General features: G+C 33.6%; 1 protein-coding gene across 1 annotated transcript in view; it reads right to left on the bottom strand.

Annotated features, from left to right (window-relative positions):
* dpys (dihydropyrimidinase) overlaps positions 1–15241 on the bottom strand; it is a 33397-nt gene extending 18156 nt beyond the window's left edge. The window contains exons 1-5 of the mRNA XM_030157047.1: positions 14946–15241; positions 12117–12275; positions 9725–9904; positions 1968–2157; positions 1730–1886 (exon numbers count right to left, since the gene is read on the bottom strand). Of these exons, the coding sequence (XP_030012907.1) occupies positions 1730–1886; positions 1968–2157; positions 9725–9904; positions 12117–12275; positions 14946–15197 (938 nt within the window). The 5' untranslated portion in view covers positions 15198–15241. The remainder of the gene's footprint in view (positions 1–1729; positions 1887–1967; positions 2158–9724; positions 9905–12116; positions 12276–14945) is intronic.
* Positions 15242–19234: the final 3993 nt, after the last annotated feature.

The raw sequence follows: 19234 nt of genomic DNA, 5'->3' as shown, positions 1-19234 counted from the left end.
TGATAATCATCAACTTTAATCTGAGTTTATATGAATATCTCTATGATCAGTAAATTAAATATAGGAAAAGACATGATTTAGATTGAAAAAATGCTCAATACACGGGATAATATTATAATAAATGGTGATAAATCACTGATGAAAGGTTAAATAAAGAGAAAAATTCATTTAGGAACTGCCACAAATGTAGCACCGGGTTGTTATGGGTTAAGACCAAAGAGCTTTGTTGAGCTTCGTTATACCAGTGCAAAAGTGTTTCTCCTTTAACCCTTTCATGCATGAATTATGAGAACCTTAATCAAGATTTTTTTTCCTGAGTGTTTTTATTCCTCTTTAGGCATGAAAAAACAGTGTTATTATTATTATTATTATTATTATTTTTTTTTTTATGAACCTTTTTTTCATGGAATTACGAAAATGTCCACTCAGCTGAACACCATGCGTTTAATTTTTGAAGCAAAGAAACATGTATTTACTGACATACTATGAGAAAACTATGAAATAAAAACATTTTTATCCTCCTGAGACCCAGCAATGCGTTTTTGTCCTCTGCAGGGGACAAAAGTGGGACAGTTTCACTTAAAAAATGCTGTCCATTGCAAAAGACATTCCATTAAATAAATAAATAAATAAAAATAATTTTAAAAATGTATCTGAAAAAAAACAAACTGTTGCATTATGCAGTTTCCAATCAAGACAATTGTTTAATGGAAAAAAAAACAAAAATTTTCATTTTCCTGGGTCTCAGGAGGTTAATGCTGCTAATCTGATGTTTTCTCACATTTGAACATACTATAATACTACTTATAACTCACTCAGATAATATACAAAAGAAAAAACTTTTTGGTTAAAAAAACAAACAAACTGTTAATTACAGTCTAATAACAATTAACAGCTGATTTAGATAAAAGAACAGGAAGGTTACAGAAATGGTTTGAATGTCAGTGTATGAGATGATGCATGAGTGTCCACTGTGTCGGTTGATATGCAAATAAAACAACAAAAGTCATGAATATACAAGAGATCAGCTGTAGAATAACTGTCCACTGGAGTGACCACTATGCATGAAAGGGTTAATAAATCACTATGTTATAGCACATGTTTAATAAATCACTGAGTTACAGTACATGTTTAAGCCTTTCATGCACGAATTATGAGAACCTTAATCAAATTTTTTTCCTGAGTGTTTTTATTCTTCTTAAGGCATGAAAAAAACAATGCGGTTGAAAATTTTCTTCTGAAAAATAAATTTAAAAAAATAAAATAAAATAAAATAAAAATAATTTTAAAAAATTGTAAAAAATACATTAAAAAAATAATAATGAAAAAAAAAAAATTCTTATGAACCTATTTTTCATGAAGTTGCAAAAATGTCCACTCAGCTGGACACCACACGTTTAATTTTTGACGCACAGAAACATGTATTTACTGATAAATTGTGTGAAAACTATGGGGAAGGCTTGTGATTCTGGGGGTTTATGCTCAGGAGAGATCTACATAATGTTACCAATTTATGTCAGAAAAAATATGTAGTGTCTTAAAACTTTAATAAAGATATGTGTGAAAAAAAAAAACCCAAACAACAAAAACAACAACAAAATCCATGAATATAGAAGAGAACAGCTGTAGAATAACTGTCTACTGTAGTGACCAGTATGCATGAAAGGGTTAAAATGAAGCATTTATAGGTCACACATCCTGTATGTCCTGGACTGTCTGCTCCACTTACTTGGCCAGAAGGTCCATGAGGTAGGCAGGGGTACTGGGGTCGGGTCTAAGAGGAGGACCCATGACAAAGCTGGCAGCATGAGCCCATTCTTTGTTCCAGTAGTGAGTCCCATCAGTGCCCAGGCCGGCAGCGATGGGCTCCCCGAACACCACCCGGCCTGCGGACAAAGGGAAACACACATCACAGCCCTGCAGCTTTGCCCTATTGTAACAGCAGGTGGCAGCAGGCCAACACTCACCGTCTCTGCGTGCGTTGGACACCACCTTGGCAGCGGATTTGCTCATGACATGGACCACATACAGGGGGCAGTTGACAGAATGGGCGATGGTGATGGCCCGCTGGGTGGCCTCGGCCTCCACCTCCTCTGGCCGACACAGCTCGTGGCCCTCCGGACCCGTGATGCCCATGGAGAGCATCTTCTTGGCACCCTGTCAAGTCAGAGTAGAAACAAGGACCGCAAGGCAAGATAAAGGTTAAAGGAACAAGATGCAACACTACAGTATTTGTTCATAACCTCTATTAACTAGCTTTATAAACACATGCACATCAGAAAAATCAATAACTGCAACAAATCAATGAATAGAAAATATATCTGCTCATACTTTAAAATGGATATTGCAAAAGGAAGCATCTCAAGGAATAAATATGAGCTGTGACCTTAACACACACTCAGTAACAGCAGGGACAGGAGTTTATAGGCATTGGACACCCCCTAGTGGCAAAAAGGGCCAATTACATTATTAAAAAAATAAAATAAAATAAGGCATCACATTACTTTTGACAAATATAAGATTCATGAAGAGCCTTTGTGCAATTTTGTATTTCATTTATTTAACATATTTGTTTGTTTGTTTTTTTAAAATATCCAGACAGATCCTGACAATAATACAGTCTCTCTCTATTTCCTTTATTGCATGGCCAGTCTTATTTATTTTATTTTTGAAATTTTTTTACAGCAGTAAACCTGTTTTTACTTTTAGACTTAAAATATACAGTGCTTTTACCTTTACTTTTACAGAAATCCTTTGTTTTTGTTTTTTTTTAAATTATTTATTATTGAACAATGAACAATTGAACAGTATATGCATGACCAGTCTTATTATCATCATTTAATTATTAAAAAAAAAATAAAAAATAAAAAATAAAAAAAAACAGAAGTATTTTTGTGACTTCTATTTTTTTTCTAAATTTAATCTTCCCTAAGTTATGTATCACTATTCATTACAACATTAGCCTTAGCATTTGCCAACTTAAAACATCTAAATCTGGTATGTTTGTACTTTTATTATTTTATTGATGATGCAGATGCTCTCAAAAAATCAGAGTAAATTCAATTATTATTATATCAAAACAGAGAAAAGTGAAGAAAAAATTACCTTTTCAGTAAAATATATCAATAACCCAACATAAAATCAAGTGTCTCCATCCTTTGTCTTTTATCAAACTCCGAAGTTTTAACCAATGAATCACTGTTGTAGAAGATGACGGTGTTTCCACATTCACTATGTCATATCTGATGACCATGAAAAGATGACAAATTGTATTTTACACTGATTATTTCCATGTATTGATAGGATTAGTGGTTCAACAGTTATTAAACATTTTAAATCAGTAGATGCTTTTGGTCAGTGCTGGTTGTTTAGGTCATTGAGCATGAATTACTCATTATAATACATTTTTACTTTCATTTTTTTCTATATATTTTACAGTGTGAACTCTAAAACTTTAGTGCTTCTGCTCAGAACATAAGAATCTGTGATATTTCATACAATTATTCATCTCTGTAATTGACTTTTCATTATTTTCGTACTTTATCTGAGTGGGGTGACTTTTTTGTTTGTATATTTGTATGTAATGATGATCGTACATCAAGAAAAAGCATCAAGAAATGAGACATAAAAAGGTCCATGTGTGCCTTATACATCAGCAGTAAAGCCAATAAACCTTTACATAGAATCACACTTGGAATAACCGCATTAATAAAAGTCAAATGTGTTGTTAATGTTGTTAAATGCAGCTGTTTTTTCTCCCTGGTGACACACAGTGAAATATCTGGGGTCCGACTACTGGCAGATGCATAAGGCGTTTAGTATTTCATCAGCTTTCTTTTTCTAAATATTTGCTAAATGTCAGATCAGACCATGAACTTTGAGGTGAACTTTGTCAAAATGTCCTTTGCTCAGAATGTTCCACAACCAGAGCTGATCATTAGTGAAACCACAGAGTTAAATATTCACTCAGTTATATCTGCGGTATTTACATATGGCTTATTTCAAATGGCCCAATCAGCACAGGGAACCTTTGTCTCTACTGTGCAAGGTTTATTTCATTGGTATATGATCTACCATTAATTTTATTATTAGTCATACTCTTGATGGTGTGTAGATTTTTTTGTGTGTAGATAGAATGTGTAGATTACACCAAAAGACACAAATTGTCTTTATATTGGGAAAATTAACCCATTAAGACCCAGTGCTACTTTTATGATGGTTCCCAAATGAATTTTTCTCACTTTTTAACCTTTCTTAAGTGATTTAGCACCATTTATTATAATATTATCATTTGCATTTTGTGCTTTTTCAGTGAAAATAAACCGTTTTCCTATATTTAATTTTCTGATCATGTAGATGTTCATAAAACCTCAGATTAAAGTTGAGGGTTATTATATCAGAAACAGTGAAAACTGAAGAAAAAGTGACTTTTTTCAGCAAAATATATACAGGGTGGGGAAGCAAAATTTACAATGAATATTTAGTTGTTTTTTTCTCAGCAGGCACTACGTCAATTGTTTTGAAACCAAACATATATTGATGTCATAATCATACCTAACACTATTATCCATACCTTTTCAGAAACTTTTGCCCATATGAGTAATCAGGAAAGCAAACGTCAAAGAGTGTGTGATTTGCTGAATGCACTCGTCACACCAAAGGAGATTTCAAAAATAGTTGGAGTGTCCATAAAGACTGTTTATAATGGAAAGAAGAGAATGACTATGAGCAAAACTATTACCAGAAAGTCTGGAAGATACTATTAAAGAAGAATGGGAGAAGTTGTCACCCGAATATTTGAGGAACACTTGCGCAAGTTTCAGGAAGCGTGTGAAGGCAGTTATTAAGAAAGAAGGAGGACACATAGAATAAAAACATTTTCTATTACGTACATTTTCTTGTGGCAAATAAATTCTCATGACTTTCAATAAACTAATTGGTCATACACTGTCTTTCAATCCCTGCCTCAAAATATTGTAAATTTTGCTTCCCCACCCTGTAATATAATATAATATAATATAATATAATATAATATAATATAATATAAAACAAATGTGTCCATCCACTGTCATTGATCCAACTCCATGGGTTTTACTGGTGAACCAATGTTTTAGAAGATGACAGTGTTTCCATGGTAACTACAGAGCCTCTGAACGTCCACATGGGTCATATCTGATGACCGTGAAAAGATGAATAACTGCATTTTACACCAATCATTTACATGTATTGATAGAATTAGTGGATCAATAGTTATTCATGGTAGATCAGTCGATGGTTTGGTTGGTGGTGGATGTGTGGGTCTTTACCCATCTGTGTACAAAGGTTCTTCTCAACACATGAGTCTAAATATGATTTGTGAGATGTTTGTAAATTTGTTGTACAAAAAGCTAAAAAAGAGACAAAAAAAAGATGATTATCTGTTGTTGGAGTTAAACTATGGAATGAGTCCAGCACAGATTTAAGAATGTGTGGTCCATTTTTGATATTTAAAAAAAGTGGTACGTGAGGCAATTTTTGAAGGATACAATTGTTAAGCTCTAATAAGCAATAGGTAAATAATTTATTTTTGATTCTACATTAACCCTTTCATGCATGAATTATGAGAACCTTAATCAAGATTTTTTTTTCCTGAGTGTTTTTATTCCTCTTTAGGCATGAAAAAAATAATGTGATTGAAATTTTTGTTTTTTATGAATCTATTTTTCATGGAGTTACAAAAATGTCCACTCAGCTGGACACCATGTGTTTAATTTTTGAAGCAAAAAAACCCCATGCATTTACTGTCATACTGTGTGAAAACGATGAAATAAATGTTTTTTTAATGTTGCTAATCTGATGTTTTCTCGCATTTTAACATACTACAATAGTTTAGTTTAGTTTAGTTTATTAGTTTGATCCCCATTAGCTGCTGCATACCCCAGCAGCTACTCTTCCTGGGGTCATCAACAACACAAAAACAAAGCACCAACAATTTCCCACAACTCACTCAACAAACAGGATGTACATACACTCAACACAACAACACAAAACCAAAAATCAGCAACAGCACACAATACAAAACAATTACAATAATAATACCAATAACAACAGAAAAAAGAATAAATAAACCCAAAATCAGAAACAAAAAAATAAACACATAAAATAAAAATAGAAACAATAAAAACAGCTCCACAACAAACAAAAAAACAAACCGTCTAGATGATGTCATTATAGGATATGCAATAGCTCAGACAGTTATTCTTGGGTAAATATGAAAATTCTCAACCTTTTAAAAAAACTAACTGCTTGAATTTCTGAAATTAAAAATAGTAATAGTAATAGTAGTTATTACTCACTCAAATAATATGCAGAAAACAACAAAACACAACAACTTAAAAAAAAAAAAAAATGTTAATTACAGTCTAATAACAATTAGCATTTGATTTACACTCAAATATGTTGCTGGAGATCAGGTTGATAAAGAACAGGAATGTTACAGTTACGGTATGAATTGCAGTGTATTATGGGATGGTGCATAAGTATCCACTGTGTTGGTTGATATGCACGTAAAACAACAAAATCCATGGATATACAAGAGAACAGCTGTGGAATAACTGTCCGCTGGAGTGACCACTATGCATGAAAGGGTTAAATTACCATTAATTTGGTGATTAAGTTTTCTATTTCTCTGGTTTATTTTCACCTTTTTATGTTTCACTTGTTTTTTTGCTTGGATACATTGTTTGTTTTTTTGTTTTTTCTTTTTCCTATATTGGATGCTGGGTAGCTGAATTTGTTATGTAGGACATGCATTAATATAAGTATTTTGTTTCTGCCTTTGCCTTTTCAGTCATTAACCTGTTGGTAATGTTTGTAATGTTTGAAGTGCTGTGGTTGTTGACACTGGTTGTATTATTATGTGATGACGGAATAAAGAATTTCATCATTTATGGGTTAAACGACTAGAACTTTTGAGTGTAATCCTTTCCTCTCACTATCAAAATCAAACATTTTAGATGCATAAAATATGATGTAAAGATCTGAAGTCCTGCCTCTACCACTGTGCATCATGGGTAATAATTTTGTAATAAACATTAACAACAGTCAGTGATGAGAAGTAATTTTTACCTCTGCCAAGGAGGTTATGTTTTTGCCAGGGTTTGTTTGTTTGTCTGTTTGTTTGTTTGTTTGTTTGTTTGTTTGTCTGTCCGTTAGTGTGCAACATAACTCAAAAAGTTATGGACAGATTTGGATGAAATTTTCAGGGTTTGTTGGAAAGGGGATAAGGAAGAAATGATTAAATTTTGGTGGTGATCAGGGGTGGGGGGGGCCCACGGGGGGGGCCACTGATCAACCTTGGCGGAGGTCTGCGCTCTCCGAGTGCTTCTAGTTTTTACTTTTTTTATCCTGTTTTATCTGTCTCACCATCTACACCTACAATGTTTGATAATTTAAAAGATAATTTTACAAGAAAGTTATAGTTTAGAGTCAAGATATTACAGACACATCTAGTTTTGTGAAAAACTGCAGAAGATGACAGTGTTTCCACATCAGAACGTCCAAATGGGTCATATCTGATGACCATGAAAAGATGAATAACTGCATTTTATATATTGATAGGATTAGTGGATCAGTAGTTATTCATTTTAGATTTAGATGGCTTTGGTTGGTGGTGGATATTTACATCTGTATGGTTTAAATGACTCGTTAATAATAAATGATTAATTTTCCCCTCTATCAAAATCAAAAAGTTTATATGCATAAAATATGATATAAAGATCTGAAGTCCTGCCTCTGCTGCTGTGCATCATGGGTAATAAATTCAGAATAAACTTTAACAGCAGTCAGTGATGACAGATAAATGATTTTTTTTTTATCCTGTTTTAATTGTGTCACCATCTACACTTACGATGTTTGTCAGTTTAAAGAATAATTTTACAATAAAATTATTTACAGTTTAGAATAAAGATATTAAAGAAACATCTAGTTTTGTGAAAAACTGTAGAAGATGACTGTGTTTCCATGGTAACTACGGAGCCTCTGAATGTCCTAATGGGCCCCATCCGATGACCATGGAAAGACGACAAACTGTATTTTACATCAATTATTTGCATGTATTGATAGGATTAGTGGATCAACAGGTATTTAACATTTTGTATCAGTGGATGATTTTGGTCGCTGAGGGATGTTTGGGTCTTTATGGGTTAAAAGACACAAAAAACTGAAGTAAATGTGTTTGTCGTAAAGGTTAAAGTCATTAGTGTGACCTCTGACCTGATGACAAGAAGCATCACAAACAATTAGAAACATCTGACACGTGTTGAATGAAACAGAAAATTAACCCTTTCATGCACGAATTATGAGAACCTTAGTCGATATTTTTTTCTTGAGTGTTTTTATTCCTCTTTAGGCATGAAAAAAACAATGCAATTCATTTTTTTTTTTTTTTTTTTTATGAACGTATTTTTCATGGAATTACAAAAATGTCCACTCAGCTAGACACCGTGCATTTAAGTTTTGAAACAAAGAAACATTTATATAAAAATCATCATCAGAAAGTGATATACTGTGAAAACTATGAAATGAAAGCATTTTTAATGCCTCTAATTGCTAAATTGCTACTGTTTTCTCACATTTGATCAAACTCTAATGTTGGTTATTACTCATTTCATGGAGATAATATCCTCCTGAGACCTAGGAAATGGACAGTTTTAGCTTTTTTACATTAAAAAAATTGTCTTGATTGGAAACTGCATAATGCAACAGTTTTTTTCAGATACATTTTTAAAACTATTTTTATTTATTGATTTTTTTAAATTTTTTTTTTTAATGGAATGTCCTTTGTAATGGACAGCATTTTTAAAGTAAAACTGTCAAACTTTTATCCCCTACAGAGGACAAAAATGCATTGCTGGGTGTCAGGAGGATAAAAATGTTTTTATTTCATAGTTTTCACATAGTATGTCAGTAAATACATGTTTCTTTGCTTCAAAAATTTAACGCATGATGTTCAGCTGAGTGGACATTTTCGTAACTCCATGAAAAAAAGGTTAATTTAAAAAAAAAAAAAAAAAATCAATGACATTGTTTTTTTCATACCTAAAGAGGACTAAAAACACTCAGGAAAAAAAATCTTGATTAAGGTTCTCATAATTCATGCATGCATTGCTGGGTCTCAGGAGGATATGCAAAAAAAAAATTTGTTTGTTAATTACAGTCTAATACCAGTTAGCGATTGATTTACACTAAAACATGTTACTGCAGATCAGGTTTATCAAGAACAGCAAAGTTACAGTAATTATATGAATTGCAGTGTTTTGGATGATGCATAAGAGTCCTGATATGGAACTAAAACAACAAAACCCATGAATAAACAACAGAACAGCCGTAGAATAACTGTCCACTGAAGTGACCAGTATGCATGAAAGGATTAATGCCATGAATGTCATTTTGTCTGAACATTGTGTTACCACGGTAACTACGGAGCCTCTGAACGTCCAAATGGGTCAAATCTGATGACCGTGAAAAGATGACAAACTGTATTTTACACCAATTATTTACATGTTTTGAGAGGATTAGTGGATCAATAGGTATTAAACATTTTAGATCAGTAGATGCTTTTGGTTTCCAGGGGCTGTTTGGGTCTTTGAGGGTTAAACACAAAGCTTAGTATTCCCATTACTGACTCATTTGGTTGAACTCACTGGACTAAATGCAAAAGTCCACATAGTTGTCTCATACCAACCTCTGCAATCAGGTCTCCATTCTCTGCATGCACCTGAGCTATGGCTCCAACCTCCTTACACTGGGAGAACGCAGCGTATAACTCAGAGTCGTGCAGCATGAACACATCTTTGTAGGCCATGAACATCTTAAAGGAGTTCACCCCCTTTTCTTTGGTCAGAGTCTCCATCTCCTTCTTGACCTGAACAAAGTAACTGGAGCATTAGAGACTTCATCATCACAGAAAAGCTGTTTATACAGGGTGTCCACAAAGTCTCTTTACAATTTAAAAAAATAATTATTACAAAAGCAACTGATGAGATATGTTCATCAGATCTATTCTATGTACTTATTTATGTACTTTTAAGTATTTACTTCTTCCTACTCCTTTTCGAGCATGAGTAATTTAATTTCATTTGTTTTATTTATCTTCTTCTTCTTTTTCTTTTTCTTCTTCTTCTTCTTATTATCATTATTTATTACTATTATTATTTATTAATTTATTTTTTGTTGTTTGTTTGCTTATCAATCATTTATGTACCAGCAGTTATATTTTGTTGGTTGATTTTTATTTTGATTTCACTGTCTGCATGTTCGAAATAAAGATTTCATTCATTCATTTATTCATACTTAATGGTTATCAGTTTTTAATTACATTGTGGGATCATGTGCAATCGAATCATCGGTCCATTTTTCTTCAATGACAGATCAATTAGTGTAAATGTTTACCTTGATCTTTTGATACTGTTAGCCTCATAACTGCCTAACTTATACACAAATGGACAAAAGTATGTGGACACGTTGAATTCAGGTGTTTCTTTTCTAACAGGGGTCTGCGATACAAAACAATAATGACTAATGTCATAATAGGGGAGACCGGGGATGATAGTAACACTTTTTGTTTGAGCAAGTATAACTCAGTGGTTCTTTGTGCTAGAGATCAAAAATTTTGACATTTGGTACCCGTATTTGTCTGCTATAAATGACATATATTAGTTTGTAAAAAAGGGGGTGGGAGACTATAAGTTATACTTCTTCCCACTCCTCTTTGAAAGCTGAAAATTTAGTTTGACACGTTGTATGGTTCTTTGTTATCTGATGATTTTATGTGCTCGAAATAAAACTAAACTAACTACCATACACGTGGACTTCTACCACACCATCACAGATTATGTAAATTAATGTCAAATACAAAGAGGTATGTTGTTAGAACCTACCCAAGTACTGTGGGGAGTGTAACACTACTTCAGAATGGATGTAACGATTAAATTATTATGCTTAGAAAAGATCCACACTAATAAATATGTGGAAGCACTTTAATGAATAATAAAGAAGGACCCATAAACTTGTAAGACTACAAAAATAATAAAAAAAAATAATAAAATAAATAAAAAGTGTAAGTTAAATGCAATAAAAATAAATACAATAAAATAAATAAATAAATAAATATAACATAAAATTAATAAAATAAAGAATAATAAAGTATAAGTGGTGTGTGTATGTTTGTAGAATGAAACAGGTTAATGTGAACATCAGTGGAACGATCAACAAAACCACTTTTGAACAGTGTTCTTACTTAGTAAGTACTAAAAGTCATTTGAACAGTTGAACTGTCTACTGAACAATAAACAAACACCTTTGAACAGTGTGTCTTTAAGGTGCAGAAGTACTTAGTAAGTAATATTAAGTAAGCAAACAACTTAAGGCATAATACATTTGTTTACACTTTGTAAGAACAGTTACGACCCTCCCCGTGCCAGGCAGTCATTAGAAGGCTAACACTTTTTAGCAATTAGCTTCAAAGCTAGCACTAATGCAACACATCAAATTAAACCTGAGAAACTCCTACTTGAGCTTATTTAGTGAAACAATTGTATCTACAACACAATGGACACTCCAAAAAATATTTGTGATCAAAATTTTTACTTTCTTACCTGTTTTTTGGCTCCAGAACAGTGTGATGCAAAAACAATAACTATGACATTTATCTGTTTGTCAAATTTTTATTTACTGAAATATTAATTTTCTGTCTTTGATGTGCCATATTTTCCAATAAAAATATTTATATTAAAAAAAAAGAGATACAGGACATCAACGACCTGAAGCAACGGCCTTAGCACTGTTGCTACAGTCTGGTATATTTACAGCTGCAGTTGTTGTAGATGTTCATTAATATGCACTGTCCCTGATAAAAATGAATAAATAAATAAACTGATGCCACCGACACCACTGATGAGTCTACTATTAATTGTGTCCAAATAGAGGTGTATTAAATAAGGCAAAAGCTTCAACATCTACTTTTCATTTTGTAATAGTTTCCACAGATTTGTTTGTTCATTTGCTTTTGTACTAAATGTGTTAAATTGTAAAGACCCTTTATGGACCCCCTGTATATTTGTGTTGGCCCCTTTCACCTCGTCGCTCCACCATGTGACGGCAACATGCAAAGAGTAGTCGCAGCAGACTTTGGGGTCAGCCGTCCTCCGCCAGCAGTCATAGGCCTCTAGAAGGGATTTACCCTTCTGAGGGATGACAAAGTCCAGGATCATTGTGGTTCCTCCTGCCAGAGCCGCCTGGACAGGGAAACACACACACAAGTTGAAGATTAACATATGACCGGGTCAAAATCAGGACCGAATACACATAAAATAATCACTTTTAAATCAATAAGAATAAAATAAGTGGGAAAAAAAGGATAAAGAGGCGAAGAGAAAAGAACAGGAGATTTATTCAATAATTATTTTATAATGATTCACATAATACAGGAGCTTTTATCAGCACAGGTTACTCAGAACAAATACACAGTTAAATGACACCAGAGCAGCTGTGGTTGTTTTATTTGCAGCTGAATGAGCATAAGAAGGCGACAGAGTCCCTTATGTAACACTGACCTCTGACCAAAAGAAAGAAAAAAAAAGGTCATTTAAGGACAAAGGCAGAGTGGTTCTCTTCATTCAGAACGGTTCAGTTTTAGTTCAGTTTTATTGGAACTTAAAGAAGATAGTGAAGTTAACTTTACTTTTTGTGGAGAAAACATCACATTTATTTTAATTTAGCCTTCACACAAGACAAGTCTAGAGTAAACTGTCCTCTTTTATTGCTAATTATATTAATCTCAAATGTACATTATGTGTTGTTTGTGATTGATACTTATTCTTAATGTGATTAATTTGATTATTATGAAAAATTTACTAATATTCAGAAAAGTAAATATTAATATATAAAGAAAAAGTCTTAGAATGTACAGTTGTATGAGAATGTATAAACAAAAGAAATGTTTGACGAGATATTTGTGTTGTTGTTATTATTATTATTATTATTATTATTATTATTATTATTATTATTATTATTATTATTATTATTACTATTATTAGGCAATGGCTACTGCTACAGTACTGTGGCATGAAATATCAGTTTGTCTATTACCACAGAGCCAATCAAATGATCCAAATTCAACACTCTGAACTAGGGCTGAAAGATATATCATTATCGTATCGATATCTAGATATGAACATTCAAGATATTAATATCGAAAAAGCAACGATATAAACGATATAGATTCCCCCGCGCTCGCCCTGCATGTACAGCTCTGGAAGTCACAACAACTTTTATTTATTTGTACTTTATGTTAATGTTGATGACTGGCAGAGAGTTCTTATAAATAAAACTGCACTTTCCACATTCTTTTGTATTATGATGTTTGTATTTTTCTGAAAAATGCTTGGTTTTCACCGAACCCGTAGTCATATCGTATCGTATCAATATCGAGATATCTGGCATGAACATCAAGATATGAAATTTTGTCCATATTGTTCAGCCCTACTCTGAACATTCTTCCAGTGGCTGATTTATATTCATCAAAAACCCGGGCAAATTCCTCATATGAGGCAAAACAGTCACCACGTTTCATGTTGTTTGCCTACATGTTGAAACTGAAAGTGTGAATAAGCACAAACCAGCTTCCGGTAACTGGTCCTTTAGCCTTTCCCTGTAACTGTATAGGCCGATGGCACAGTACTGTGGCAGCAGGGGGACAGGTGACAGGTTATCAGTCTACACATGATAGAACAAGGGCGCTGATTGGCTTTGGTAACAGACAAATGAGAAAATAGTCCCACAGTACTGTGGCAAATGGACACTTTGTTATTTATTATTATCATTATTTATTTATTTATTTATTTTTAGATCCATTTATTTTTCATTGTCCCCTATCATATTTTACAAACTGTATACACATGTTCTCTTGTTGTTCAGGACTTGTTGAATAAAGTTCTTTTTTGAAACAAAACACTCAGAGAAGAAGCAGTCAGTCACTTAAAAATGCAAAATACTGAGCCAAATATTAGAGTAAATGGTGATAAATCACTTAAGAAAGTCTAAAAATAGAAAGAAAAAAAAAAAAATACAAATTTGGGAACTGCTACAAAAGCAGCACTGGGTCTGTATGGGTTAAAGCTGACAGTCTGCACATACCTCCTGTATTTTCTTGTATCTGAAGAAAAGAGAATGAGAAATAAATATGCCTTTTCTTTTCAACCTTGAAAAAAACAACATAAATAAACGTGGAATAAGGCTTTTGCACAGGACTATATGCACAAAAACTCGATATAGAACGGCCTATGTGTACGGCTCATGCATTGTCCTCAGTATTTAACTTAAAACAGGTGAACAAAGTGACTAAATGAATAAAATACATGAGTAGAATTCAGACATCAGTCATTATAGATGATAATATGTTCCGAATCAGCCTGAATTCATAGTAGTTTGATTAATGTAATAAATTCACCTAATAATTACTGGTATTTCATTTATCATTTATGTGCGTAATGAGTCCATATTTGATCATATTTGGTTCCTGGTGTCTCCTGACGCACCAGCTCCTTTATTGTGAAGGAGCTTTTTTAAAATTATTATTATTATTATCATTATTATTATTGTTTTATTTTATTTTTGAATTTGAAAATATATGTGTAGACAAAGAATTGAGAAATTTTGAACAAACATCAAGATGTCAAAAGGAAAAATCATCCAAACAAATAAATTAACATAATACAAAGGCTTGCAGACACAAAGAAGAAAAGTCAAATAATAATAATAACTTAAAATATTAATATCAAAAAAAAAGAAAGAAAGAAAGAAAGAAAACATCAGAGAGTAAATTCAATTGTGAAGGAGCTTTACGCACTTAGATCCACTCAGTGACGCATCCTGTAACATATGAAGTGTAAAAACCACCTCCTTACCTTGGTTCCAATGTGGAAATCATCCACAGCCTTGGTGCCCATGAAGGCCAGCTCCATGTGCGTGTGCGTGTCGATGCCTCCCGGTATCACCAGTTTACCGCTGGCATCGATGACGCGCACCCCCGCTGGGATCTGCAAGTTCCGTCCAACTTCCACGATTTTCCCATTTTCTATGTAGACGTCGGCGAACACGGAGCAGTCCTCGTTCACAACTTTCCCTCCTTTGATGAGGATCCCACTAGGCTGTGCCATTCCACCTGGGTCTGCTGGAGCGCGTCTACAGGACTGGGTTCGGATCACCAGGACCGACAGTTGAAGCTGGGTCTGTTTTCAGTCTGCAGCCGAGCAGGGATGACTAGAAACTTTACAAAAAAAGAGAAGCTCAAAGTTCACAGCAGATATGGATCCATTCAGTCCAACCAGGTTCATCCCAGACACCGCCCTGAGCAGGATTACGCAACATCCACAGCTCCTCCCGGTTAGAAGAACCAATGAGGACTTTATTATGTTTAATGTACCACCCACAGCACACTGCATACAGACTTTAATGCAGGGGTGTCAAACATGCGGCCCGGGGGCAGTGGCGGGACCAGGATTTTAAAAGTGCGGGGGCAACTGGAGGGCAAAGAAAATGTTGGAGGGGGGGGCAGACAAAGTAACACTTCGCGCTTTAGTGGCTTCTCTATCTATCTATCTATCTATCTATCTATCTATCTATCTATCTATCTATCTATCTATCTATCTATCTATCTATCTATCTATCTATCTATCTATCTATCTATCTACAGGGTGGGGAAGCAAAATTTACAATGAACATTTAGTTGTTTTTTCTCAGCAGGCACTACGTCAATTGTTTTGAAACCAAACATATACTGATGTCATAATCATACCTAACACTATTATCCATACCTTTTCAGAAACTTTTGCCCATATGAGTAATCAGGAAAGCAAACGTCAAAGAGTGTGTGATTTGCTGAATGCACTCGTCACACCAAAGGAGATTTCAAAAATAGTTGGAGTGTCCATAAAGACTGTTTATAATGGAAAGAAGAGAATGACTATGAGCAAAACTATTACGAGAAAGTCTGGAAGTGGAGGAAGCGACAAAAAACGTACCAAAGCTTTTATTAAAGCTCTCAAATCCAAAATCCTAAAGGATCCAACCAAATCCATGAGAAAAATGGCAATTGAACTTGAGGTAGACAACAAGACCGTTAGAAATGCAGTAAAATATGATTTGAAGTTAAAATCTTACACAAGAACACCAAAACACTTGTTGACAACAGCAACAAATCCAACTTTAGCAATTTTTGGGAATCATGTTTGTGGCCGCCTTCTAGTCCAGATCTAAACCCTCTGGATTCTGCTATTTGGGGCGTTTTAGAACATGCTACCAATAGAACATCACACAGCAATGTTGACTTTCTTAAAGATACTATTAAAGAAGAATGGGAGAAGTTGTCACCGGAATATTTGAGGAACACTTGCGCAAGTTTCAGGAAGCGTGTGAAGGCAGTTATTGAGAAAGAAGGAGGACACATAGAATAAAAACATTTTCAATTATGTCAGTTTTCTTGTGGCAAATAAATTCTCATGACTTTCAATAAACTAATTGGTCAAACACTGTCTTTCAATCCCTGCCTCAAAATATTGTAAATTTTGCTTCCCCACCCTGTATCTATCTATAGCCTATCCGTTACACTTTATATAGAGGGCAATTTTAGGTAAAATCAGGTAATACTTAATGTATTCAAGGTATTTGTTAAAAACTACAGCATGAACAACTCAGACTTTCTGTTATGATTATTTAATAGGTACAATCTACTGTCACATATTTCTCTAAACACATCAGAAAACATGCAGCAAACAAACAGCAATGCCAATGTAAGCAAGTTAATAAATGTTGAAAACAAAATAAAACTAATAGCCTAACCAACTAATCAAATAAAACGTATGTATACAATGGCTTCCACTACATGCACATGTATAGAATCACTGACAACATCTGTAGGCTTAGGTACACTTTCATACTGACCGGTATAATCTTCTTGCAGAAATTTAAATCGAGTGATAAAACAGACCTGAACAGTTAACAAAACTATTTGTAATTAATAGGTGGGTTCAAAACATAAAAAACTAGTCCTTATGCTACTTGTGCTAATTCTTTGCTTTACATTTCTTATGGAGAAGAAAGATGAATGCAATACAAGCGGAGGTATCAATCCATTCCAGAACTGAAGGCACACATATCATTATGAACCTAGAACTATATTTTTCATAAGAAACCACCTCTGCATGTTAGACCTACACTTCAGTCTCTTCTTGAAGAGAATGCAGTTATAATATGCAGTGTATTCAAAAGGCATTGCCATATTTTTCATATTTCTTCATTGCCTGAATTTTCTCAAAGATTTGCCCAAATCTGGGTGGGGGGGGCAACTGGGGGGGCAAAGGTTGTGACTGGGGGGGAATTTGCCCCCCCCCCATACCCCCCTTGGTGCCTAAGGGCCAAAAGCAGCCCGCCAAAGGGTCCAATCCGGCCCGGCCCGTGGGATGAATTAGTGAAATACAAAACTTACACTGAAGAAATTCACAATCAAGGATGTTAAAATCATTTTAGGTCAATTCGATCTAAAGTGGGTCAGACCAGTAAAACACTATCATAATAACCCATTAATAATGAAAACCACAAATTATTCTCCTTTTTTTATTGTAAAAAAAGTAAAATTACACAAAAATATTTACATTTACAGACTAGCCTTTTACAAAAAATGTGAGTAACCTGAACTAATAAGAACAATCTGAAATGTCTTAAGAGAATTAAGTGTAATTGCACTAATATTCTGCCTGTTCTTATGTGTTTTGTGTATTTGTAGATCCACTGTGATCTGTAAGTTGTGATGTACATGTGAAAATGAGAAGCTGAGGCCAAATAATAGCATAAATTGTTAAAATTTCACTTTTTTTTCCTTAATAAATTTCATTTTGTTCACGGTTGTCATGTATTTCTCATTTTTTTAAAGGATAATTTGTAGATGTAAACATTTTGATAATATAATTTTACTTTTTTCCACTCTAAAACATAGAAGTTAGACATATACATTTTGGAATTGATATTATTTACATATTTTTATGTTATTATTTTAATGATCTGGCCCACTTCAGGTCATTTTGGGCTGTATGTGGCCCCTGAACTAATATGAGTTTGACACCCCTGCTTTAATGCGTGAAAAGTTTTTACAGTCTGATCATTGTCTACTAATACACGTACAGTCCTGTGTAAAAGTCTGATTCCACCTTTAACTTTGGTTTTTATGAATTTTCTTTTTATTTCTCATTCACTTTTCTTCAGATACAGCAAGAAAATACAGGAAATAAATGCACAGCCTTAAAAGACACACAAAAACTGAACTAAATGAGTTGTAAAGCTTAAAACCACTATTTAATGTGACCTCTGACCCCATGACAAGAAGCAGGTAAAGTTAAAGGAAACATCTTTCAAATGGGAGATTAACCCTCAAACATCCAAACAACAGCCAGCGACCAAAAGCTACGGAAGCATATTACATTCACACAAAAAAATAAATTCGGATTAACGAGAATTAAACTGAATTAATGAAGCCGAATTAAATTTTTCAGAAAACAGTATCTTGTTAATTCAGAAAAACAGAGATGAATTCTTTTAAAACTTTTTTTTTTTTTCGTAATTATAAGATGACTGCCTCGTTAATTTGGAAAAACAGAGTCAAATTAGATTTTTTTGTGTGAATGCAATCAAGGTTATTATTGTTAACGGAAGCTAACGAAAAGACGAAAACTAGAATTGTAAAAACATTTTTGTTAACTGAAATAAATAAAAACTAATTAAAAGAAAAAACAATAACTAACTGAAACTGTATTGTGTGTTTACAAAACTAACTAAAACGGATAAAAATTATGGATAAAATTCCCTTCGTTTTTCTCTTTGTCAATGTTGGATTGATTTGAAACAGATTTATTTCCCTCAAGCAATTTTAGCTGCTGGCATCATATGATGTTTAACGGTCCGTCACTTCTTGTCACTTGTGGTTTCCAGTCGTCTTCTGGTCCCCACTCTACCTGGAAACATGGAGACTAAAGTTGGGAAAAAATAGCAGAGTCCTGTCTGGGATTTATTTGAATACGACGGAGAAGAGAAAAAGACATTAAAAAAAGTAAAACTAAATTAAAACTAAGCATTTAGAAAATAACAAAAACTAATAAAAACTAGCAAACCTGCTCTAAGAACTAATTAAAACTAAGTGAATTAG

This window comes from Sphaeramia orbicularis, chromosome 16, assembly GCF_902148855.1.
Source record: "Sphaeramia orbicularis chromosome 16, fSphaOr1.1, whole genome shotgun sequence".
In the NCBI taxonomy this organism is placed as follows: domain Eukaryota; kingdom Metazoa; phylum Chordata; class Actinopteri; order Kurtiformes; family Apogonidae; genus Sphaeramia; species Sphaeramia orbicularis.
This window is presented reverse-complemented; position numbering and strand designations above follow the sequence as displayed.